Consider the following 26,242-nt stretch of genomic DNA (forward strand, 5'->3'; position numbering starts at 1 on the left):
CCTACCCCACAAAAGTATGATAAAGGGAAAACGTAGTGGGAATCACTTTTTCATTTTATGTATTTAACAGAACCTTTGTGGCACTAACATCAGTACTCCAACATGTAAATTAGTGTGACCCCTTTCCAAGGAAACTCCTTAGGGGTCAAACTGGTGTGTCTGCTCCTAGGACAGTGCCCTCCATTCAGTGGTCACTTAGGTGTTTTTTGAATGAATGATAATTTTGGATTCCCTTTGAAAGTATCTTCATATTCTTCATTATATTCCTTGAAACATACAGATTGCAGACTGGAATATTTTCACTTATTTGAGGGTACAGGGGGTTTCTGAGAAGGTGACTGTTGAAACTTATGGCCTTTCTGTCTACCCTTTCCAACGACCAGCAAACTCCCCGGAGTGGAGCAGGTGTTGGGGTGGCAGGCAGGCAGGACATGGAAGGAATGAGCAAGACATTGATTCTGTAAGAGGAGTAACTGAGAAGCTTGAAGGGGGTTATTCCCCTCTGGGCCAGAGGACAGAATGGGGCCAGTAGAGAGCATTGGAGGGAGAATTAATACTCAGAAGTTCCTGGAGGGAGCTCAGCCCATGGAGATCTGAGGCCCTCACCTGGGTGATTCAACAGGTGAGATAAGTATTTCCTACCCTTAAGGCTGAACAGTGAGGAGACCAGGGAGAATTCTCCTTTAGGCCTCCAAATGGATTCAGTAACTGATACATCTACTGTATTACCCACCCATGGGGCAGAGACCGCTGCACTTGCCCCTGCTGCCAAGGTTGCCGTTGTTTAAATTATCTAAGGGTGAGTAGAGCAGTGAAGAGACAAAAAGTGCAGTGCAGCTAAGGGGATCCAATATCCAGACACAGGAAGAATAAACAAACACTGCTGTCTGTTAGAAGAACACTTAATTCAGTATTTTTGCAAATTATGATAGCCCTAGAGGTACTCTTGAATGGAACTGCCTCATATAGCAGTGTGAATTGTACCCAGAGTTGTAGCTTAGAAACAAATGAGGGATTTCTTTTGCTTCCCATCTGCTGTGTACTAGGTGAGGAGATTTCCTCAGCTCCAGGCAGGAGTGGAAGACCTAATGGTCTATGGTATTGAAGCTGGGAGAACAAGGGGCTGTGGGTGAGAATTTATGGAGCCCTGGGATATGTTGCTAATGCAACTCTTAGGAAAATTTAGCCATTGCAGCCAGCTCTCTAGTCACTATCTTTCTTTTCTAATAAGAACTCCAGGAATCAAAAACATTTTTAAAATGAAATATAGTTGATGTACAATATTATGTTAGTTGCAGGGGTACTGCATAGTGATTTGACATTTGCATACATTGTGAAATGATCACCACGATAAGTCTAGTAACCATCTGTCTCCGTACAAAGTTATTACAGTATTAGTGCCCATATTCTTTACGCTGCATATTACATTCCTGTGGCTTATTTATTTTATAGCTGGAGGTTGTACCTCTTAATCCCTTTCACGTATTTTTCCCCACCCTTCACCCCACTCTCCTCTGGCAACCATGTGTTTGTTCTCTGTATCTATCAGTCTGTTTTCATTTTGTTTTGTTTGTTTATTTTGTTTTTCAGATTCCACATATAAGTGAGACCATATATTTGTCTTTATCTGACATTTCACTTAGCATAATACTCTCTAGATCCATCCATGTTGTCACAAATGGCAAGATTTAATTTATTTAATGGCTGAGTAATGTTCCATTGTGTGTGTGTGTGTGTGTGTGTGTGTGTGTATCACCACATCTTCTTTATCCATTTATCCATCGATGGACATTTAGGTTGCTTCCATATCTGGGTTATTGTAAATAATGCTGCAAGTGAACATTGGTGTGCATATATATTTTTGAATTAGTGTTTTTGTTTTCTTTGGGTAAATACCCAGAAGTGAAATTGCTGGATCATATGGTAGTTCTATTTTTAAGTTTTTAAGGAGGAATCAATTTTTTTAAATTCCATCTGAAGTTTGACTAAGATTCTTTATGCCCTGACCTACCGTGGGATCAGACCATGATTTACTGCTTCTTCGTTTCCCTTGTTACTGTAGCAGATACAGTTCTTTTAAGATTTTCTGGAGAGTGATATTCTTTGCAGTGAGGCTAAGACGAGAGTGAAAAAACTGCTTCTACAATATTTTTAAACTACATGTCAAGCCTCATTGGTGAGTCACAAAATCAATTTAGTGAGGCATGAAATCAATTTAGTGGATTGTGAAATCTAGGTAGCAGCCAGAATTTTGTTGTTGTTTCATTTTATTTCTAATTGAATAAAATAGAAAATATTAGAGAGCATTGCATATAGTAAGTCAGTGTTGTTTCATAAACTTTTTTCATATATAAATGAAATAGGTATATGTTTGTGAGTGTATATGTGTAGGTATTATGTGTTTTTAGTCATGCTGATAAAAAGTGTTACTTGTGAATCATAGTAAAAAAGTTTAAAAGCTCACACTTTATTGTGCCTCTTTTTTTTCAACTTCTTTTCCTTCTCTCATCCTTTCTCAACCTCTTCCCCCTACCTTAATCATTGCTGTTACTAAAGTTGATAGATAGTGAGAGTCAGGCAGTTAGTTAGAAAGGGAGGTCTCTGAGATAAAGTCTGAGCATAGTGTTTTCCCTCTTGGTACCTCTATTATGTTACTTGACGCTTTATATTCATTCATCTTCCAAACATTTTTATATGCCAGGCACAGTTCTCTGCGCTATTTATTCATTATGTATTCAACAGATAATTTATTAAGTATCTACTATGCACAAGGTACCTGGGGGTACTAAGATGAATGTGATGCAGTCCTTACCTTCAGAGAGTTTACCACTTAATGCGAGAGATGGAAGAGTTTGTTGCCATCATTTACACTTTGTCCTTCTTTCCTTGCCTCCACTCCTCTAACCTTTAGGTCTTTGGGATTCTGGGGTAACAAAGTGAGAAAAAGCCTACTGTAATGCTAAAAATTTGAGATTTTATTCATCAGCAAATATTTCCTGGACACCTATTATGTCCTAAGCTCTGTTCTAGTTGCTTAAGATACAGCAGAGGACAAAGTGGACAAGAATATCTGCCATTATGGAACTTATAGTATAATTGGGAGGGACACAATAGACATTTAACATAATGAATAACAAACTATATAATATGCTAGAAGGTGATAATGCTATGGAAAAAGTAGAAGAAGGTAAGGGAGATTAGAAGTCCCAGGTGTTGGGGAGGATAAGTTGCAATTTTAAATAGGGTAGAAAGGTTTGGCCTTTTTGAGGTGACATTTGAGTGTAGAAGTCTTCAAGTAAGGAGGTGTTGGAGTTCACCTTGGGGATGTGTTAGTCAATGGGGTGTATGAGGGAAAAGCATTGAAGACAGAAGACATAGGCCCTTGGAAGGTCCTCTGAGGTGAGCCTGCTTGGCAATGATGAAAGAGCAGGCAGAAGGCCAATGTGGCTGGAGTGAGGGGAGAGTGGTAGGAAGTGAGGAGATGATGCTTATGAGGAAATGGTCAGACGTTGTAAGGTTCTTGCCAAGACTTGGGTTTTTACTCTATGAGTGAAATGAGGAGCTTTTGCAAGGTTTTGAGCAGAGGAGGGGCCTGATTCTTTTAAATTTGTAAAAGAATCTCTCTGGCTGCTCTGTTGAGAATAGATTCTCATAGGGCAAAAGGAGAAACAGGGAGACCAGTTTGGAGGCTATTGGAGTAACCTAGGCACAGATAATAGTAGCTGTGACCAGGGTGATAGCAGAGGCAGAGAGTGGTCAGATTCTGATATTTTTTGAAGTTAGAACCAACAAGATGTGCTGATGGATTAGATATAAGATATAAAACAAAAAGAAGAGTCAAGGATGACTCCAAAATTATTTTGGCTTTAGTAACTGGAATAATGGAGTTGCCGTCAACTGAGATGAGGGAATGCTACAGACAGGGGAGGTTGGGGAACAAATTCAGTTAGGGGCATTGTGATTGAGCATCCAAGTGGAGATGGTCAGTAAGCAGTTGGGTTTGGAAGTCCGGGGGTCATGAAGGAGGTCCAGGCTGGAGATGGAAATTTGTGGATTTTCAGCATATAGATGGCATATAGAGTCACAAGGCTAGATGATGTCAGCTAGAGAGTGAATAGAAGAAGAGAAAGGACCATTGGCCATTGCAATGTTAAGAGGTTGGGAAGAAGGGGAAAAAATCCACATAGAAGAGTAAGGTAGGAAGAAAATCAAAGAGTATGATGTCCTGAAAGCCAATTGGAGAAAGTGTTTCAAGGAAGAAGAGGAGCGATCAGTTGTGTCAAATGCTGCTCATAGCTCTTACAAGATGGGGACTGACCACTGGATTTAGTAATCTGGACATCTCCTTCATATCACTTATAACATTTGAAATTAAATTGCTGATTTTGTAACCATAATTGTTTAATGTCTTTTTTTGGGGGGCTGTGTTGGGTCTTCATTGTGGCATGCAGGATCTTCATTGTGGCATACGGGATCTTCGTTGAGACATGCGGGATCTTCGTTGAGGCATGAGGGATCTTTCTTTGCGGTGCGTGGGCTTCTCTCTAGTTCCGGTGCGTGGGCTTCTCTCTAGCTGCGGCGTGCGGGCTTCTCTCTAGCTGTGGCGTGTGGGTTTTCTCTCTCTGGTTGTGGTGCGGGCCCCATAGCGTGTGGGCTCTGTAGTTTGTGGCATGCAGGCTTTTTTGTTGAGGCGCATGAGCTCAGTAGTTGTGGTGCGTGGGCCTAGTTGCCCCGCAGCATGTGGGATCTTATTTCCCTGACCAGGGATCGAACCCGTGTCCCCTGCATTGGAAGGCAGATTCTTCAGCACTGGACCACCAGGGAAGTCCCTGTTTAATGTCTTTCTTGCTAGAACAGCTTCTTGAAGGTAGAAACAGTATCTGTTTTGTTCATTTTATTACAGTCATTGTAGACATTAAATAAGTATTTTATGAATGAATGAATGTGCAGTATGATTTCCTTCTACCTAGGTCCAAGATAGGCATTCTGAACAAAGCTTATATAAGGAAGGGGGAGAACATTGTATGACAGGGAATGTGGAGGACAGTATCAGGATTGGAAGAAGAAATCAGCTCACTGCTGAGACTTTGCTTTAGCTTTGAGATGTTCGTTTTAGGTTGACTAGACATCTTGGAACCATTGGTATCATTTGGGTCCTAGATTTGTATAGCATAGTGAATTCAGTTGACGGTCATGTTCCACATGATACACAGCATGATGAATTATGTACAGGATACTTTTAAAACGTAGCAAGAGGGCCATGTATTTCAGATTAAAGGTTAGGAAAGGTTGTTTTCTAATGGAACAATTGAAATGAGACCGCAAGAGGATATTGGAGTTAGCAAGAAGGAGACTGGGCAAGGCATTCCTGGCAGAGGGAACAAAAAAGCCTGCAGTATGGGAAAATACCATGTGTTTGGTGGAACTACAAGGAGTTTAATATAGTGTACCTATGATGGGGTGTGGGCTGCTTATTTCCCTCTGAACTTGAGCATCTGCAAATGGGTTCATATTGGCCTGGATGTTGCGGGGGTATGAAGTTGTGGGGAAGATGGACAAACTAAGCCCATGGGGCTTGATTGCCAGGTTTAGGAGCTTGAATTTATTCAGCAGAGAGCCACTTTAGAATTTCAGAAGCAAGAGAACAATAATAAGAAGGAAAAGAGGAGTGGTGGTTTGTTGATGAGGTTTAGGAAGTTTAATTTGGCATCTGAATATAGGGTGACTTGTAAGTTTGTGGAAAGAGGAGGCAGGAAACCTAGCTAGAATATTGCTTTATTCATGATGGAGGCAATGAAAATGGATTTGAGAGGGTGTTCATGCTCCTGGCTGTTTGGGAGGCCTCTATTTAAAAAACACATCTCTTCTGTCTGGACTGTGTAGAGTGGTTCTTTCTTTATGCTTGCTGGAACCAGAAGCAATCTCCCAACATTACTGCCCTTCCAGGAAGAGGAGATTTATTACACTTAATGAAATGAGTACGGTGTGACATATATAATCTACAATCAAACAGTGTCCTGGTCCACGCTGTTCGTCCTCTCTGGCTCGGTGTTCCTTCTCTACACTGGCTACATTACCCCTTCTGGGTCTAGAACTTTCACACCAGTGAATTCAACACATGCAGAAAAGGGACTAGAAAGCATGCCTTTAGTAGTTCCACAACGTGAGGATCTCAGGCCCCCGACTATGTCACCTTCAAAAATATAATTTTCTCTCTTTACAAAACCCATTTCATAGTTTCTGCAGACGTGGAGGGTGGGGAGGGGAGGAGGGATGAGGGCTGCTATTGAAAACGCCTGCTGCGTCTTGCGTCTGGATTGGTCAGAACAAGTGTGGTAGAAGAGGAAAGTATACTTTTTTTTTTTTAATATTTATTTATTTGGCTGTGTTGGGTCTTAGTAGCTGCACACAGGATCTTCATTACCACGTGCGAGATCTTCATTGCAACATGTGGGATCTTTTTTTAGTTGCGGCATGCTGGACCTTTAGTTGCAGCATGTGGGATCTAGTTCCCTGACCAGGGATTGAACCCAGGCCCCCTGCACTGGGAGTGCGGAGTCTTAGCCACTGGACCACCAGGAAAGTCCCAAAGGTCCACTTTTGGATACGTTTCATGTGAGCTGGGGTGGGGAGTCTGGAACTGGTGGCTCCTGATCTTGGCAATGGCGGTGGAGAGGAAGATAACAAAAGCATCACAGAATAGCTGCAGCACTCTGTCACCTGGACCACATTACATATAGACATGGGAACTCAGCTAACCAGGGAAGTCAAGGTGACAAGGTGGCAGCTGCCTCTCTTGGTACTAGAAACCAAAACTGGTTTCCGTTTATCAAGGGACCTACATACCAACAAGGTTAAGCAGTTTATACCATATTTCATTGATTCTGAGATGCCCATGTTTTCACATTTTTACATCTTTGATATCAGGTTGCTCTTACAGTTGATGATATATTGTAATTTAATTGGCAGGGTTGTTTTCCTCATTGGTACACTGTTTTTAAGTTATTTATTTATTTATTTATTTATTTAGGCTGCGTTGGGTCTTTGCTGCTGCGCGTGGGCTTTCTCTAGTTGCGGCGAGCGGGGCTACTCTTTGTTGCGGTGCGCAGGCTTCTCATTGCGGTGGCTTCTCTCATTGCAGGGCACGGGCTCTAGGTGTATGGGTTTCAGTAGTTGCAGCGCATGGCCTCAGTAGTTGTGGCTCATGGGCTCTAGAGCGCAGGCTCAGTAGTTATGGGTGCATGGACTTAGTTGCTCTGAGGCATGTGGGATCTTCCCAGACCAGGGGTCGAACCCATGTCCCCTACATTGGCAGGCGGATTCTTAACCATTGTGCCACCAGGGAAGTCCCTCTCAGTGGTACACTTTATAATCAATGGTATCTTTGGTTCAGTGAGTACATACAAGAATGTACGTGTGGGGCTTCCCTGGTGGTGCAGTGGTTAAGAATCCGCCTGCTAATGCAGGGGACACAGGTTCGAGCCCTGGTCCGGGAAGATCCCACATGCCACGGAGCAACTAAACCCGTGCGCCACAACTACTGAGCCTGTGTTCTCTAGAGCCTGCGAGCCACAACTACTGAGCCTGAGTGCTACAAGTACTGAAGCCCGCGTGCCTAGAGCCGGTGCTCCACAGCGAGAGAAGCCACCGCAATGAGAAGCCCGCGCACCGCAACGAAGAGTAGCCCCAGCTCGCCGCAACTAGAGAAAGCCCGCATGCAGCAACGAAGACCCAACACAGCCAAAAATAAATAAATAAATAAATTTATTAAAAAGAAAAAAAAAGAATGTACGTTTGTGTGTGGGTACAGCGAACAGAGTAGTGGGTACCAGAGGGGAAGGGTAGGGGGAGGGTGAAGTAAGTAAAGGGGATCAACTATATGGTGATGAATGGAAAGTAAACTTTTGATGATGAACATAGTATAGTGTGTACAGAAGTCGAAATAAAATGTTAAACACATGAAACGTCTATAATTTTTTAAAATTTATTTTCTTTATTTTTATTTTTTGGCTGCGTCTGGTCTTAGATGCAGCATGTGGGATCTTCGTTGAGGCATACGGGATCTTCTTCATTGCAGTGGCACACCGGGAAGTCCTGAAACGTCTATAATATAATAAACAAATTTATTTAAGATGTTATGGAAAAACCCGAACGAACTTTTTGGCCAACCCAGTAAATTTTTTAAAAGGTATTTTGAAAAGTCTGGGAATGAATGGCGGTAATAGTGGCACAACATTGTGAATGTACTTAATGCCAAAGAACTGTACACTTAAAAATCGTTAATCTGGGACTTCCCCGGTGGTCTAGTGGTAAAGAATCTGCCTTCCAGTGCAGGGGACGCGGGTTTAGTCCCTGCTCAGGGAACTAAGATCCCACATGCCACAGTGCAGTTAAGCCCGTGCACCACAACTACTGAGCCTGCACGCCTCACCTACGAGCCCATGCGCTCTGGAGCCCGTGTGCCACAACAAGAGAGAGAAAACCCGCATGCTGCAACTAGAGGGAAGCCTGCACACCACAAGTAGAGAGAAGCCCACACACAGCAAGTGGAGAGAAGTTCACACACCACAACGAAATATCCCGCATGCCACAACGAATATCTGACACAGGCAAAAATTAAAAAAAAAAAAAAATCAATTAAAAACAAAACTCTTGGCTAGGTAAGCCAAATGTTTTTAAAAAAAGGTTAACCTGAAAACCAATAAAATGCACCCAAGCCATCAAAAATAATGGTTAAAATGTATATACATGTGGTTAAAAATGGTTAAAATATATACTTATCTCCACAATAAAATACTTAAAAAGAGAAAATAGAGAAATGCAAATCAAAACTACAATGAGGTATCACCTCACACCAGTTAGAATGGGCATCATCAGAAAATCTACAAACAACAAATGCTGGAGAGGGTGTGGAGAAAAGGGAACCCTCTTGCACTGTTGGTGGGAATGTAAATTGATACAGCCACTATGGAGAACAATATGGAGGTTCCTTAAAAAACTAAAAATAGAATTACCATATGATCCAGCAATCCCACTACTGGGCATATACCCAGAGAAAACCGTAATTCAAAAAGACACATACACCCCAATGTTCATCGCAGCACTGTTTACAATAGCCAGGTCATGGAAGCAACCTAAATGCCCCTCAACAGACAAATGGATAAAGAAGATGTGGTAGATAGATACAATGGAATATTACTCAGCCATAAAAAGGAACGAAATTGAGTCATTTGTTGAGACATGGATGGATCTAGAGACTGTCATACAGAGTGAAGTAAGTCAGAAAGAGAAAAACAAATATCGTATATTAACGCATGTATGTGGAGCCTAGAAAAATGGTACAGATGAACCGGTTTGCAGGGCAGAAGTTGAGACACAGATGTAGAGAACAAACGTATGGACACCAAGGGGGGAAAATCGTGGTGGGGTGGGGATGGTGGTGTGCTGAATTGGGCGATTGGGATTGACATGTATACACTGATGTGTATAAAATTGATGACTGATTAAAAAAAAAAAATTTATCGGATCCCTCCCAAAAGCCAAGAGGCTTAATGTGTTTGTTTGTTTTTAATTTATATTTTATTGAGGTAACATTGGTTTATAACATTATACAAGTTTCCTGTATAAAAACATGAAAACAAAACAAAACATTATATTTCTACTTCTGTATACACTACAGTGTTCTCACCACCAAAAATTTAGTTTCCATCCATCACCATACAGTTGATTCCCCTTTACCCATTTCTCCCTCCCCTATAACCCCTACTTTGTTCTCAGTGTCTACGTGTTTGTTTTTATTTGGTTTGATTTGCTCATTTATTTTGTTGTTTGCTTGTTTTTTGTATTGCACATATGAGTGAAATCATATGGTATTTGTTTTTACCTGTGGTCTCTCATCCGACCTTCCCAGTGGATCAGTGAGATTATTGCTATTATCCACACTTTACAAATGAGGAGACTGAATTAAGGGGAATAAAGTAGAGAGGATATGTATAAATTTAAAAAAAAAGAAAAGCCATAATTATTTCTTGTGCTTAGAAAACATAAAGAAATTTATTCACATACTTTTCCAAATTTCCAATAAAACGAGCTGTAATCAGGGACTTCCGTGGCAGTCCAGTGGTTAAGACTTTGCCTTCCAATGCAGGGGGTGCAGGTTCGATCCCTGGTTGGGGAGCTAAGATTCCCACATGCCTCGTGGCCAAAAAACCAAAACATAAAACAGAAGCAATATTGTAACAAATTCAATAAAGACTTTAAAAAAATGGTCCACATCAAAAAAATCTTTAAAAAAAAAAAAACAAGCTGTAATCAGGAGAACCACTCAAAAGGTAGCAGATACTTTTCCAATTATTCCTTAATAAGACTTAAGTTTTAGGGCTACTTTTAGGATTCTTGTGATCCGGGGTGTATTACAAATCTTGAATATATATATATATTTTTGCCAGAAATCATCAGGGAATTTGACTTGATTGATCATGTTGTTAATCTTAGATGGTCAGTTTTATAACCTGTTGTGTTGGCCTGTTCACATCGTAGAAACTTTGTTGGGAATAACTATTTGGCTCACTTCCTGATTTGGGGGGTTTACTTGTGCCTTCTTTGTATCTTCCATAGAAAGGTCATTAAAGTAACAGTAGGTTGTTTGGGAATACCATTCCTTGTTATTACATTGTGTGTGTGTATGGATGCACACACACATGCATGACATGTATATACTTACATGACGTATTCTTAATAATTTTTAAGAATTTGCATGCCATTCATGTAGTCTACAGTGAGAGTGGAGTGTGTATGTATACATAGAGTCTTATTGTAGACTATATTGAAATATTTACAGAAAAATTCTGCAGTTTATGGGAGTAAGATGATAACTGAACTCAAAACTGTTGGTTAACAAAGTGTGCCCATTAGTCACATGGTGGCTACGAGCCTGGCTCTGGAGTAAAGCTGCCACGTGTTTGAATTCTAGGTCCTGTAACCTTGGACAAGTTCCTTAACACCTCTGTGCCTGAGTACTGTCATCTGTAAAATGAGGATAACAATAGTACATACCCCATGGAATTCATTCAGATAATGTACGTAGAGTATGTAGCAGCATGCCCAGCACAGGACACACATAATAAATGTTAGCTTTTTTTTTTTTTTTTTTTTTTTGGCTGGGTTGGGTCTTCGTTGCTGCGCGCGGGCTTTCTCTGGTTGCGGAGAGCAGGGGGCTACTCTTTGTCGTGGTGCGTGGGCTTCTCATGTGGTGGCTTCTCTTGTTGCAGAGCACAAGCTCCAGGTGCACGGGCTTCAGTAGTTGTGGCATGCGGGCTCAGTAGTTGTGGCTCGTGGGCTCTAGAGCACGGGCTCAGTAGTTGTGGCGCATGGGCTTAGTTGCTCAGCGACATGTGGGATCTTCCCGGACCAGGGCTCGAACCCGTGTCCCCTGCATTGGCAGGCGGATTCTTAACCACTGCGCCACCAAGGAAGTTCCTGCTATTTTTTATTAGTAAGGTACCACGTCAAGAGTGAGGCCAGAGCTCTTGAGCTATTGGTAAAGTAAAAAAAAATTATTCCTAGTAAAGGCATTTTAGTTACAATATGGAGAAGTATCTTCTAATTCAATGCTATTAGGAAATTCCCCAAGTTAATGTGCACTCTTTGAAAGAGCGATGTGTGCTAGGATGTAATTGCCATGAAACTCGGGACTTTTTGTCTGTTTTGTCCACTCATCTGTCCCCAGTACCTCCAATAGTGCCTGGCTTTTTTGTAAGGCTCAATAACTATTTCTTGAATGAGTGAAAAGGGTCAGTGGCTCTTAAAAGCTATAAACTTTTCATCTGGTGGACTGAATTGTTTAAGTTATTCCAGTATGTAATGATTTCAATATGGTTTAATAGTGGAATGGAGAGTTTATCTAAATTACTGGAAACTCTGACACCTAAAGTACATTTAAACAAATTGACTTTCATTGCTTTAAATGTAAGCTAAAATACGTATGTAAATTGAGTTGTTACTATTTACAACTGTGACAATGTGTAATTAATAATGTAGTATTAATGGTAGAGTTTCAAGTTACTTCATAAAAAACATATAATTTAAAAATTAGGGACTTCCCTGGTGGTGCAGTGGTTAAGAATCCGCCTGCCAGTGCAGGGGACACGGGTTCAAGCCCTGGTCCAGGAAGATCCCACATGCCACAGAGCAACTAAGCCTGTGCACCACAACTACTGAGCCTGTGCTCTAGAGCCCGCGAGCCACAACTACTGAGCCCACGTGCCACAACTACTGAAGCTGGCTCGCCTGGAGCCTGTGCTCCTCAACAAGAGAAGCCACCACAATGAGAAGCCCACGCACCACAACGAAGAGTAGCCCCCGCTCGCTGCAACTAGAGAAGGCCCGTGTGCAGCAACAAAGACCCAACGCAGCCAAAAATAAATAAATAAAATTTAAATTTATATGCACTGAAAACAGTGGGAATTATATGCAAATATTGATAGTAATTATTTGGGCTTCCCTGGTGGTGCAGTGGTTAAGAATCCGCCTGCCAATGTAGGGGACACGGGTTCGGTCCCTGGCCCTGGAAGATCCCACATGCCACAGAGCAACTAAGCCCGTGAGCCACAACTACTGAGCCTGCGCTCTAGAGCCCACGTGCCACAACTACTGAAGCCCAGGTGCCTAGAGCTGGTGCTCTGCAGCAAGAGAAACCATGACAATGAGAAGCCCACACACCGCAACGAAGAGTAACCCCTGCTCGCCACAACTAGAGAAAGCCTGCACATAGCAACGAAGACCCAACACAGCCAAAACTAAAACCAAATAAATAAATAAATTTATTTTTAAAAAAGGTAATTATCTCTGGGCAGGGAGATTATAGATAATTTTAAAATTCTTCCTTGGGACTTCCCTGGCGGTCCAGTGGTTAAGACTCCACGCTTCCACTGGAGGGGGTACAGGTTTGATCCCTGGTCGGGGAACTGAGATCTGGCATGCCACAGGGTGTGGCCCAAAAAAAAAAATTTCTTCCTTTTAATTCTCTTTATTTTCTAGTATTTCATAAATGAAAGTAGTATCTGAACTTAAAAGGGACCCCCATGTCCAGCCAGTATCTATTGAATGTTTATGGTATATTTGTCATTGTTTTAGGCACTAGGGATACAGTGATGAACAAGAAAAACTGTCTCTATATTCTAGTAGAGGAAAAAGAGAAAATAAGCTTAGGAAAGGAGCTCCATATTTTAGAGACAGGAAACTGAGGCCAAAAGATGTTAAAGTAGCTTGCCGAAAGTCACGGCATAGTTGGCATAAAAATGTCAGTCATCTGATTTACAGCTCAGTGCTCTTGCTGTTATTCCTCACTGGCTTTCTTGTCTCTCAAGAATGGTATGCAAATTCTTTGAGCATTCTTAATCAGAAATCTAATTGAATTTTGCCATGAGTCTCATGAAGGAGTACTGTATAAGGCAGTGTTGTGTAGAGCAAGGAACATGTGTTGTCTACCCAGTTATGTCAGTAAAACATTTGGCAAATCCTTTAAGCTCTCTGGACCTTTTTGTTATCACCTGAGTTATAAAGAGATTAGTTGTCTTGCTTGTTACTCCCATAGTCCTATTACTCGATTTAGAGTTACGTATGTGTATGTTTGTTTTCTCTACAGCCATACACACTGCTGCTATGGATATGCTGGGAGGATCTGGTATCGAAAGCCAATGTAGAAAAGTTGATATCATTGCAGATGCTGCATATTGCATTTTCAAAAAGCCAAAAAGTTTTACTGGCAACTTTATTATTGATGAAAATATCTTAAAAGAAGAAGGAATAAAAAATTTTGATGTCTATGCCATTACACCAGGTAATGCATATAGTTTTCAAAAGTGGTGATGTGTTTTTCCACATTTTCTGCAATTGACATACATCTGTTTTGTGTGCATGTTTATGTGATTATAAAATTAATATGCTCTTTTAAAAGCTGTCCTCCTAGTGAAAGGAAAAACCTAGACCAACACAACTGGAAAAAAAGAGAAAGGGAAAATAGAAGTGAGTTGAAGGCTTTTTAAGTGATGCACAGATAGAGAAGGTCACATCAGCTTCTAACCATTTCCAAATCTTGAAACCAAAAATGAAAATTAGTTTTTAAAGTTGGCCTTAAAATCACACAGTAAAGATTTCCTTCAAGGATATGGTAACAGATGATACAGTGGTGAGTTTTTTACAAAAACTTTTTAAGATTATGGGCTTTCCAAATGTTGTCTCAAGTGCAGTCTGAGAGTAACTTCATAATGAATGGTGAAGGTGAATGAACAGGGTCTACCCCATGTACAGGGGGTATTTGAGAAGTTCTCAGAAGGCCCCTTGTTCAAAAATAATTCTTACTGTTGTAACTGTAGGTGATGATGGTGATGATAATGCATTTTTACTTTATGTATAAAGTATACTATATAATAGACAATATAGCCCCAAATGGGAGTTGTATTTATTTGTGCAAAAGTGTATTTTAAGTATTATTCATTAGGTTGAGCTTCTAGGTGACAGAAACCACGTTTCTATTTGTATCATCCCTGTCTCTTCAGTTTGAACTGAATTGAATTAAATAGCTCTTTGCAGTTTTAAAAAACACTTTTATATAAAGTATCTGTTTAGCCTTCATAGCAATCCTGTGAGGGAAGCAATATTGTATAGTGATTAGGAACAAGTGGAGTTTGGGAGGAGATAACCCAGTTCCCATTTCTGCTCAGCTGCTCACTAGCTGGGCGGCCTTAGGCATGTCACCTGTTTTCTCTGAGCCTCACTTTCCTTATTGGCTAAAATAAGGGAAAGATAATTTCTACACAGAATTTTTGTGAGGACTAAATGCAATAACGTATATAATGTGCTGGGCACGGTACCTGGCTTATGGTACAATCATAGTACTCAGTAGTTAATATTTATATAACTACTGAAGTAATGATCACTTTAGGTTTTAAAGACACAATGTCACTGTGCACAAAATTTTAAATTTGATTTAAATTAAAAATCCTATCAAGTATTGAGAACTTAATATGATTATGGAATTATGATTAAGTGTTAGGATATGACAAAGACTGGTGCATTCCTGCCCTCCAGTTTTTTTAATCTTCTGAGAGGGAAAGACAGACACACATTGACAGAGATGGGAAACAAGTTCTTCTTAATGAAGAACCCCCTTCTTTCTGGGGCGCCAGGTAGGAAATGAGTCCAGAGCATTTTGGAGGGATGTAGCACAGAAGGGTTTCATGGATAGGTGAGAAGGGGCAAAAGCTCTTGGGAGAGCAGTTAAGGGCTTAACATAACAGGCAACTCTTTGGTTAGATCTTAAAGATGAAATTTGTTGAAGGCGAGGAGGATAACTGGATTACAGGAAAAGTGTTTTAGCTTAATGAAGGTCAGATAGTTTGACACTTCTCATGGGAGTCTTTTCCACAGCACCAGAATGATCAATAAAATAAAAACGTTAACGTTTATTAAACAGGTGTTAAAATCTTAATATACTGAAGTTGTTACATTAACCTGATTATTTTTGGGGTCAACTTTTCAGGCCATCCTTTGTTACCAGATTTCTTCCTGGATGAACAGCCAGTTATAGTTACCAAGAAACCAGAAACACATGGTAAGACGTAGACCATATTTTCTGTAGGAAAATAAAGTTACTAACTTATGTATTTCTTCCAAGATGTAGAATCGAACATTTCTGCCTTCTGCTTTTAAGCTTTTTCTTCTTTTCTTTTTCTTTTTTTGGATGTGCCGTGAGGCTTGTGGGATCTTAGTTTCCTGACCAGGGATAGAAGCCGGGCCCCTGGCAGTGGAAGTGCCAAGTCCTAACCACTGGACCGCCAGGGAACTCCCTCTTTTGTAATTTAAACTAGACAAGTAATGTCTTAGTTAATTCTAGCAAAGAATTTTTTTTTTAATAAATTTATTTATTTTTATTTATCTTTGGCTGCATGGGGTCTTTGTTGCTGTGCTCAGGCTTTCTCCAGTTGCAGCGAGTGGGGGCCACTCCTCGTTGCGGTACGCGGGCTTCTCATTGCAGTGGCTTCTCCCGTTGCGGAGCACGGGCTCCAGGCGTGCAGGCTTCAGCAGTTGTGGTATGTGGGCTCAGTAGTTGTGGCCCGCGGGCTCTAGAGCACAGGCTCAACAGTCGTGGCACACGGGCTCAGTTGCTCCGCGGCATGTGGGATCCTCCCGGACCAGGGCTCAAACCCGTGTCCCCTGAGTTGGCAGGCGGATTCTCAACCACTGCGCCACCAGGGAAGGTTGTCTTTTCCTTCTACCAGTAAGAAGTTTTTGATGTATTCTTTTCATTTGATTTAAAAAAAAAGTTGTCTTTAAAATACACCTTTTTAAAGGTTTTATTTCTTTTCCTTGGCATTGTTTTTAGGTGTTTTGTGTTGATACTTTATTTTGCGGAAAAATGTGTCACATCAAAATACCTCTGACACCATTCTCAGAGTTTGTGCTGTGTGACTACTTTATGGGAGAAATTACCTGCAAAGGAGGTTTGGGTTTTGCTTTGTTTTGTTTTTGTAGTTTAGAAACAATAGCTTTCTTGAATTGGTCCAGAGTTTACATTTTAATCTTTGTGTTCTGGCATGATGCCACTAACTTACTGAAAGATGTCAGAAGAAACACTCTACAGTGAAACCCCATGAGAAGAATTTCTCTTGTGGTTTATTTTTTTTGGCTGCACTGATCCTAGTTCCCCTGCCAGGGATCGAACCCACGCCCCCCACAGTGAGAGTGCAGTGTCTTAACTGCTGGACCGCCAGGGAAGACCTCTCTCATGGTTTATTAACAAGAATAGCAGTGCTTCTTCTGGGCCCTTACCTTATTTTTATATTATAGACTCTGTGAATCTCCTTAGTGACCATAGATTCTTTAGGTGGAGGCTAGAATGTTTAGGAAAACATTTCTTCTGTACCTTTAGGAAACCTATAGAACCTTACCACAATGCATTTCGGTGACAAACTTTATTTCTAGCTTAATCTTATCTTTTCTGTCTTTATCTTTTCTTTGTCCGAATTTTTGGAGGCAATTTCAAAAAATTAAGTAACAAAAAAGGCAACTTTTCTTTTGTATTATAGAAAATTTGAAAAATATAGAAGGGAAACGGTCACTCATAATCCCATCACCTAGAGATAACTCCTTTTAAAATTTTAGTTTTTAAAAATTTTAAAAATTAGATCTTTGATTTGGTTGCCACATGGATATATCAGAGTATTAAAACAAGGCTGTCAATCTTTTCCTCAAAAGGCCTCATACAGAATGGCAGAAGTTAGTCAGAGAGCTTATCAAAGTCTAGAAGAGTCTATCTTCAAGATAGGCAAGTCCGAAATCCAGATTTTTGCCCAGTACCCTAAGATTGGATCTGTGTTTTAGTGGAAGATGCGTATAAACTAAGCTCATTTAAATACCAAATTTAAATAATAAGAACCACTTATCAATCACATACATTCATGTTGTTTTTCAACAAATATTTATTGGGCACCTACTATATGGCAAACACTGTGCTAAGTACTTTGCATGCATTGTCTCATTTAATACTTACAATCCTACAAGGCAGGTATCATTGTCCTCATTTTACATTGGAGATCACAGAGCTGACAGGTGGCAGAGCCAGAATTTAAATACGTATTTTTCTGATTCTAAAGGCCATATCCTTAACCAGTAAACTTAATTTCCTAACTCCTGAATACTTGAAGTATTAGCATATTTTCCCCCCAGTAATCCAATTTATTTTATAATGAGGAGTTGCCATCTCACAGACTAAACATGGAGTTGCTGTGAGCAGCTCGTTCTCTCCCTCTGGGCATAATGACATAGAGAACAGAATCATAGTCAGAAGATTGTTTCATGACCATGGACTCAGAATAAGATGGGTTAGATAAGCAGAATGTAAGATAAATGTTTACTGACATCGGGCTTTGATAGGAGTGATTTTTGTCTTTGGGATCAGAATATGTCAGGTGCATTGACTGCAATCCTTATATCCATCTCTACAGGCGGGATGCCCTCATCTTTGAGGTCAGAATTCTCAAATTCCTTTGGCTGAAGCCTCTCTTCCCTGTGCAAAAAATTAAGTGGAGAAGTGATGTTTCAGTCAACTGTAATTCTACTTGACATTTTCTGTAGATACATTAATATATTCATATAGGTAGTAGCTCAGTATTTCTGGCCTGAGATCTAACTTAACTCTTTCAGGTGATTTTTTACATCCATATCCAGATCTATTGTATGTTGATTTCACAGTGTCTCTCCCAGAGGTCAATGTGTATCCCTCATTTCCAAAGGGGGAGGAAAATATTGACAGCCTTGTACTTTTTCTGGTATTCGTGCTTTGTGTATTTGTTTTGTATAACATATATGTAATTATTATTTTTTTCAATAAATTTATTTATTTATTTATTTATGGCTGTGTTGAGTCTTCATTGCTGTGCACAGGCTTTCTCTAGTTGCAGTGAGTGGGGGCTACTCTTCGTTGCAGTGCGCGGGCTTCTCATTGTGGTGGCTTTTCTTGTTGCAGAGTACGGACTTTAGGCACACGGGCTCAGTAGTTGTGGTTTGCAGGCTCTAGAGCGCAGGCTCAGTAGTTGTGGCGCACGGGCTTAGTTGCTCCTTGGCATGTGGGATCTTCCCGGACCAGGGCTCAAACCCATGTCCCCTGCATTGGCAGGCGGATTCTTAACCACTGGGCCACCAGGGAAGCCCTCTTCATTGATTTTTCCTGCCCATTGCAACACAGGGAGTTCACTCAGTCTTTTTGTTTTCAACCTCTGGTTTATTTTTTCTTTTTTTCTTTAGTTATAGTTTTAATTGCTTCTATTCCAGTTTTTCTGGATTCCCCTCAGAAACACTTAGTCTGGCTACCCTGTCCCTTTCCCCTGTAGTTTTCACTATCTTTTGTTACTGTTTCCATATTTTTGTTCTTTTCTTCTGCATTCTGAGAGACCTTTTCAAGTTTGTACTCTGTATTACTGATAAGATTTTAGACACATTCATCTCTCTTCCATATTGCCCCTAATGTTTAATTCTGCTATTATACTTTTTGTTTGTCATGTTTCCCATTTCCTTTTTCATTTTATTTTATTGTTTTTTCATCTCAGCCAGTTATATATGACTTTCTGCCCTTGTTTTATATTAGTTTTCATGTAAAGGAGTTCTTGTGACATTTCTGTGACATTTCTTAATCATAGTTTTGGGAGTCATGATGTCTCTGGTTTATGATTCTCTGGCCAGGTGGTCCATGGCTCAGGGGCCTGTTAATTCATCTTGCTCTGAGTTTGTACAGTAATGATGCAATCTACAGCAGCAGTTTTAGTACATCAATGATGTTATCAACAACAGCAGTTTTAGTCATCTGACTCTGGTTGGTCAGTGTTCAATTAGCATAGGATTGAGGTCAGACTGGACAAGAAAGGCACTAAGGTCAGAGGAGACAAGCAAGAGAATAAAGTTTTGGGGCTTCCCTGGTGGCACAGTGGTTAAGAATCCGCCTGCCAATGCAGGGGACACAGGTTCGTGCCCTGGTCCAGGAACATCCCACATGCTGAGGAGCAGCTAAGCCCATGTGCCACAACTACTGAGCCTGCGCTCTAGAGCCCACGAGCCACAACTGCTGAGCCCGTGTGCTGCAACTACTGAAGCCCGCGTGCCTAGAGCCCGTGCTCTGCAACAAGGGAAGCCACTGCAATGAGAAGCCCCTGCACCGCAACAAAGAGTAGCCCCTGCTCACCGCAACTAGAGAAAAGCCCGCGCACAGCAACAAAGACCCAACGACACAGCCAAAAATAAAATAAATAAAATAAATTAATTAAAAAAAGAAAAAAGAAAGTACTGCTTGACTGAGAAAGACAAATATCATTAAAAAAAAAGAGAATAAAGTTTTAGATAGAGAGACTAAACATAAACCTGGTAAACTTGTTTTAGGGGAACTTGGTTTCATTTGTTTCCCAAAAGTTTCCATATTTGTTGTGTACTGAATGTACCTTTCAAATATACTACTGGTTTGTTTGTTGTCTCCTAAAGTTTTATTCTCTTGTGCAGAGTCATCATGCTATGTCTAAATATTTCAGGTGATAAATGATGCAGTTTATCTCTTGGCAAGTGTCTTTAAAGGCTACACTGAAGTTTTTGCTGCCATCTCCTTGGCGTCTCAGATAATAAAGATGATATATTGATTAATAGACACATCACCTGAAGTAGGAGTTCCAGCAGTTATTATATGACAAACTTAGTTCTGTCTGGTATTATACCTACTAAAACCAAATACATTCCTATATATTTCCTGCCTCCAGAAACTTGAAGGAAGCCTGTGTCTTTGCTTTCCTCACTTTTAGCAGCCTCTGCTTGGTCCAGTTCTGCTGAGTTTAGGTCTTGGTTCTCTGCCCAGCCTTTATGTTGGCTATATAAAATTACATAGTTAGACATAGAAGAAAATGTAGAGGAAGCATTACCCAGTCAGGCTGCCTGGGTTGGAATTCCTGCTGTGCCACATACTGCCGTGTAACCTTAGGTGTGTCACTGAGTATTCCAGTTGCCATTTTAAAACCTCACTCACTTCTTTTTACTTTAATCTTGAATTGTGTTTATTTTATTAAACATATTGAAATGCTTTCTGAAACAAGACACATTATAAATAAGAAGGGGGAAACTAACTTTTTATATTTATTTTATATCTGGTCACCTTCATGAGTTTTTGTCTTGTTTTAGACTTCTAATAGTTTCTAATAGAGAGCCGGTTACTGAAAGCATAGACTTTGGTATAAGACAGATCTGGGTACAAGTCCTGTCCCTGTCACTTAAATCTGTGACCTTGGACAAGTCACTTCAGCTCTCTGAAACAGTTTTCTCAGCTCTCACTTTCCTTATGTGAGTATCATGAAGATTAAGTATAATAGATAGTGCATCATGTTGTGAAATTTATATAGTAAGTCCCCTATAAATGTTAGTTGATGTAATTATCATTGAGTAATTATCTTGAATTTCCTAAATGCCCAAACTTACTGTCTACATATAATAATAGTATCTTACAGGATTATTTCTGGCATATATCTTAATATACTGACTCGAACTTCCAGGAGAATTTGGAAATATTTATTGAAACTATTTATTTTAGATATTCTTATTTTATTCTTAATTTTAAAGGGAAGATCTTTAGATTTTACCCATAAGTGAGGTATTAGATGCTGGTTAAGATTTTTTTATCAGTTATTTAGATTAATGTCTACATTTTTATTATATATTTTCTATATTTTATTTTTTGTTATATTTTGAGTATGGCAGTCAATTGGGTAACTTCCTTTTTCTATGTTCTTTTCCTTGAAGGTTTGACATATCTCACCTACTAAGTTATTTGAGTCTTTTCTTTTTTTTTTTAAAGATTTATTGATTGATTGATTGATTGATTGCTATGTTGGGTCTTCGTTTCTGTGCTAGGGCTTTCTCTAGTTGTGGCAAGCGGGGGCCACTCTTCATCGCGGTGCGCGGGCCTCTCACTATCGCGGCCTCTCTTGTTGCGGAGCACAGGCTCCAGACGCGCAGGCTCAGTAGTTGTGGCTTACAGGCCTAGTTGCTCCACGGCATGTGGGATCCTCCCAGACCACGGCTTGAACCCGCGTCCCCTGCACTAGCAGGCAGACTCTCAACCACTGCGCCACCAGGGAAGCCCTTGAGTCTTTTCTGAAGTTGTTTCTTTGAAAATGTTTTTATTTTGTCATTCAATTATTGGCTTTTTCTAAAATAAAAAAACCAGAACTATCCACTTGAAGTTTTAAAATTTATTTAAGGGTTGACATGTAGTATTCATTTATAATTTAAAATTTTTCATATTTATTTTATCCCTTTTCTCTTTTTAAAGTTTTTTTCTCCTTTTTTCTTTGATTAAATTTTCCAGAAAGTTGCCCAATTTTACTGTATCTTATTGTTTTTTCTCAAAAGAACCAGATTTTAAATTTTATTTCATTTTTCATTCTACTGCTTTTCTCTTTACTGATTCATTATTTCTTTTTATAACAGCTTTGAGGTATAATTTACATATACCAAAAATTCACCATTTTAAAGTATGTTGTTAAGTGATTTTTAGTATATTCACAAACTTCTGCAACCATTTGATTCATTACTTTAAAAATTTTTGCTTTATTATTTTCTCTTTTCTGCTTTCTTTGAGGTCACACGTTTTTGTTCCTTTTCTTGCTTGTTAGGCTAATATTCATTTTTATTCCTTTAATAATAATAAAATAATTTTGACTGTGCATTTACCCCCTTAATATAACTTTGGCCACATCCAATAGATTTCGTAATGTAATTTAATCAATTTTGATACCATTTTAAATTAATTTGTATAGAAAAGCTTAGTACAGAAAAGCATAAAGAAAATTTTTTAAATCACATGTAACCCACCATCCAAGTATAAATACTGTCTGTATTTTGGTTTATTTCTTTCCAGTCTCTTTTATTTTTTGAAAATATAACTTAAAATTCATATCCACAAATATATACTTTACCTGATTGGATCATATTATATTTAATTGTATATACTTCGTTTTACTTAACATTATATTGTGAATATTATCCAGGTCTTCAAAAACAAATTTTTGATATTGACAACTTAGTATTGTATCACATGAATAATATTTATTTTAGTGGTTTGTAATTGTTTCATTTTATAAATGTTACAGGATTTTCTTATAGTGGATCACTAAAAGTGGATAATCAGGCAATGGGAGGGTTCCTGATACATACTATGAAACTTCCTTCCAGAATTATAAATATTGGCATTATATGAGTACCTCCCTCACTACACTGTCAGCATTAAATACTGAAATACATATCTGAATTTTTAAACTGGCTTCAAAATACCATAATAATAATATATTCTTTGCTCCATTGCATCTTAAGTATTTCATCTTTAATATCTGCTGAACTTTGTGAGAAGGATTTTACTGTTTATTTGTGTCTGGAAACATCATAATGGAAGGTAGTTTATATTCAATAAATTTAGGATACTTTTTAATTGGTTATGTTGTACTCTGGAGTATCTTTATGCTGTCAGTTCGATTTTATTTAATAGCCTTTGGTGAGTTATATTGGACAAGATGGCTGGGTATAATTTGAGCTGGGAGATAGATGGAGAGTTAATCTTCAGCCTAGAGTACAGATTGTCCTTTGAGTTAGTTTAAATAACAAATTATTCTCAGCTGTTTCTGGGGGCAGCCAAACTGCCCACAAATAATTCCAGGAGGATAAATAAAGACACAGAGGTTGGTATTGGGGGACAGCTTCATGCTATGGAATTCGAACTGTCCTATGCACTGCAGATCTCCCCTGGCTCATCATATGCTGAATGGTTATGGCCAATGGTTTAAGTGACTACAAAATTTAAAATGTTGCAACCTCTATTCCCCTGACCTTGCGTTTCTAGGTAGTGGGGCCTTCATGAGACTAATACATGATTTGACCTACCTCTTCATCTAGTGGGAGGGACCAATCTGATTGAGATTGGGAGAAGAAATGAGTTTGTGTGGTTTAGACCCTTTTGAGCCTTCTTTCTTTCAGAGTAGACTATCCTCAGTTTTCACATGATCTTTACTTACAGAGGCATTTCCATTCCTTGATGGGAGGAGGCAGGTTCAATCCAGGGATGAAAAGACTAGGTGAATATGTTTAATTTAGAGGTAAAGTTATTGAGAAGTTCACTTGGCTGTTGATTCAAGCTACAGTCGCCAATTCATTTCCACTCATTTACACAGCTGATATTCTGATCTCCATCTTTCTGACTCCATGGTCTTCTTTTCTCATTTGGTTTTGGAACTCAGGGACGATGATAAAGGAGTGATTAATTGTTACCACTAAAACTCTAATAGGTTGTTTAAATCTGTTTATTATAAACACTATATAAATTAGTGGGTTTTTTTAAAAGCTAATTTGAGAGGTAGTCTTTTACTTGAAGAGTATAAACCATTTACATTTATAATCGTAACTGACGTGTTTGGCTGTTATTCCATCAGTTTGATTTATGCTTTTGTGCTTTAAGATGCCACTGAATGTATTTAAGGTCATTTTGGTTAAATGGGTCTAATTGGTAGCAAGTCTGTTTGCTAATTAATTAATTTTGTGTGTGACCTTACATTGCCTAGGCTTTAAAGGTACTTATATCAATAACATTTTATAGGTGCTCTTCCAGAATTGAAAGAAGAGGAGGCGCAGCCATCACCAAAACCACGTTCTGGAGCTGTGGAAGGAACATTTAGAATTGTTAAGGACTCTCTCAGTGATGATGTTGTTAAAGCCACTCAAGCAATCTATCAGTTTGAACTCTCAGGTAAGGGTTACTTCTGGTAATCTGGAGCTTTTATGAAACAAAGTAGGATATTTCCCTTGGAAGTATATCAGCCTCCAGTAGTAATAACCTGGAATAGTTGGCTATATCCAGACCCTTACCTGAGAATGTAGACATTTAAGAATAGCAAATAACTACTGATTTGTATTTTTGTGTTCTTTTCTTTTTGGTTTTTGTCCATCTGTTAAGTTTCTGATTTGTGGTTACCATGGGTTTCATATATGTTGACCCATAATTATATCTATTTGTTTTAAACTGGTATTTCCACATATAAGTGATAGACCTGTTTTCTACTTGTTTTTGTAGTTCTTCTCTGTTCTACTGATTTGTATTTTTAAGTTAATATCAGTGCATATGGACATATGTAAAATAAAATTTCCTTACAGATACTTCCAGTGTTAAATAACTCCTTAGTGTATGTAATTGAGAGAAAATCCTATTTAGAAGGGTATATGGATCATGATAGGTAGTATAATACAGTCATTTATCAACCATGCGCACCTTGCCTGTTTTTTGGCTGCACCACGGGCTTATGGTATCTTACTTCCCTGACAAGGGATTGAACCGGGGTCCACAGCAGTGAAAGTGCCGAGTCCTAAGCACTGGACTGCCAGGGAACTCCCTTGCCATTTTTTATCTTTGATATTATTCAGGTCACTCTGAATGCAGTCAGCTTTTAAAACCTCTCAGTATTTTTCTTCTCAAAAAAAATGCATTAGTATTAATGCATGTTAACAAGAGTTTTAAGAATTAGCTACCACAGTCCCATTGTACGCAAACTTTGACATTATCAGTTCTTTTATCCTTTGTCACCTCTATTTTATCTTAATCCATCTGCATCTTCCTGTTTTTACTTCCTTTTCTTAGATCCCATGGTCCATTGCTTCAATCACTCTTTTACCTGTATCCTAAACTTCCTGACCTGGTGCTTATGTCACCAGCTGTCAAAATCCTAGTCCTGGATGATCAAACTCTCTGGCTGCTCCACACTTGCATCCAGGTTGCTAAGTCTTGCTGGAGAAATGGCAGGGGGTGGGGGGTGGAATCACACCACCCAGTGAATCTGTACCAGTAAAAATTCATCACTGCTCCTCTCCAATGTCAGAGTTCTGTGTTTCTGTGGTCAGCTTATTGCCTCATTTTCCACAGTGACTGTTTTAAACCTCTCAGTGTTCCTCAAATCTCCCATCTCTCCCTTCACCACTTCCCTGCCAGTTTCAGCAGATAAAGTGACCTCCTCTTTCACAGAGATAAGGGAAGCCTACAGACAGGAATTGCTTCAGCTTCCTGCCATCTGATACCAAACTGTTGTAGGCATTGACCTCTCTTCCTCCTCTCCCAACAGGCAGAGCTCAACTCCACATCTGTGCATCCTAAGCTTTAATGTCCATACTGATCACCGCTGGGCATGCTAAAAATGCAGAATCTGATTCAGTAGGTTTGAGGTAGGGTCTGAAGTTTGCATTTCTGATGTGATGACAGTACTGCAGTTCATGGCTCACACTTTGAGTAGCAAAGTTCTAGATCCCATTTCCTCTGGTCTCCTCAGGAAATGTGTGCTGTCTCTTCCACCTGTTCATCCTAAAGCCTCCTTCCCAGTGGTTTTTTAACATTCCCAAAGTCTATTCTATCTTTAAAAAAAACCCCAGCAATAACAACCTTCCCAATCACACCCCTCACCCCCCATCTTTCTTCTCCCTTTCAGAGCCAAACTTATTTTCATCTACAGTTCACTCTGTTCTGGTGTCATTTTTCTGCATTCCACTGAATTTGCTCTCACCAAGGTCCTCGGTGGCTTCTGTGTCACCAGTGGGCACTTGTCATTCTTACCTTGTCGCCACTCTGCAACATTTGATGCTGTTGACCTCTCTTTCCTTCTGGAAACGCTCCATTGCTTTTTTC

The 26,242-nt window shown here is 39.5% G+C and overlaps 1 protein-coding gene and 1 long non-coding RNA gene across 4 annotated transcripts in view; one reads left to right on the forward strand and one right to left on the reverse strand.

The window, feature by feature from the left end:
• HSDL2 (hydroxysteroid dehydrogenase like 2) overlaps nucleotides 1–26,242 on the forward strand; it is a 76,675-nt gene that overhangs the window by 31,126 nt on the left and 19,307 nt on the right. Inside the window, exons 7-9 of one of the 3 annotated variants that reach the window (XM_007178201.2) lie at nucleotides 13,646–13,840; nucleotides 15,542–15,613; nucleotides 24,173–24,322. In XM_007178201.2, coding sequence (XP_007178263.1) covers nucleotides 13,646–13,840; nucleotides 15,542–15,613; nucleotides 24,173–24,322 — 417 coding nt within the window. The remainder of the gene's footprint in view (nucleotides 1–13,645; nucleotides 13,841–15,541; nucleotides 15,614–24,172; nucleotides 24,323–26,242) is intronic. The other 2 variants (XM_007178202.2, XM_057547956.1) reach the window with 2 other exon arrangements.
• Nucleotides 8,022–26,242, reverse strand: part of LOC130708351 (uncharacterized) — a 39,261-nt gene continuing 21,040 nt past the window's right edge. Inside the window, exon 3 of the long non-coding RNA XR_009008573.1 lies at nucleotides 8,022–8,103. This is a non-coding gene — a long non-coding RNA (uncharacterized LOC130708351). The remainder of the gene's footprint in view (nucleotides 8,104–26,242) is intronic.

This window comes from Balaenoptera acutorostrata, chromosome 6 (genome assembly GCF_949987535.1).
Source record: "Balaenoptera acutorostrata chromosome 6, mBalAcu1.1, whole genome shotgun sequence".
Taxonomy (NCBI): domain Eukaryota; kingdom Metazoa; phylum Chordata; class Mammalia; order Artiodactyla; family Balaenopteridae; genus Balaenoptera; species Balaenoptera acutorostrata.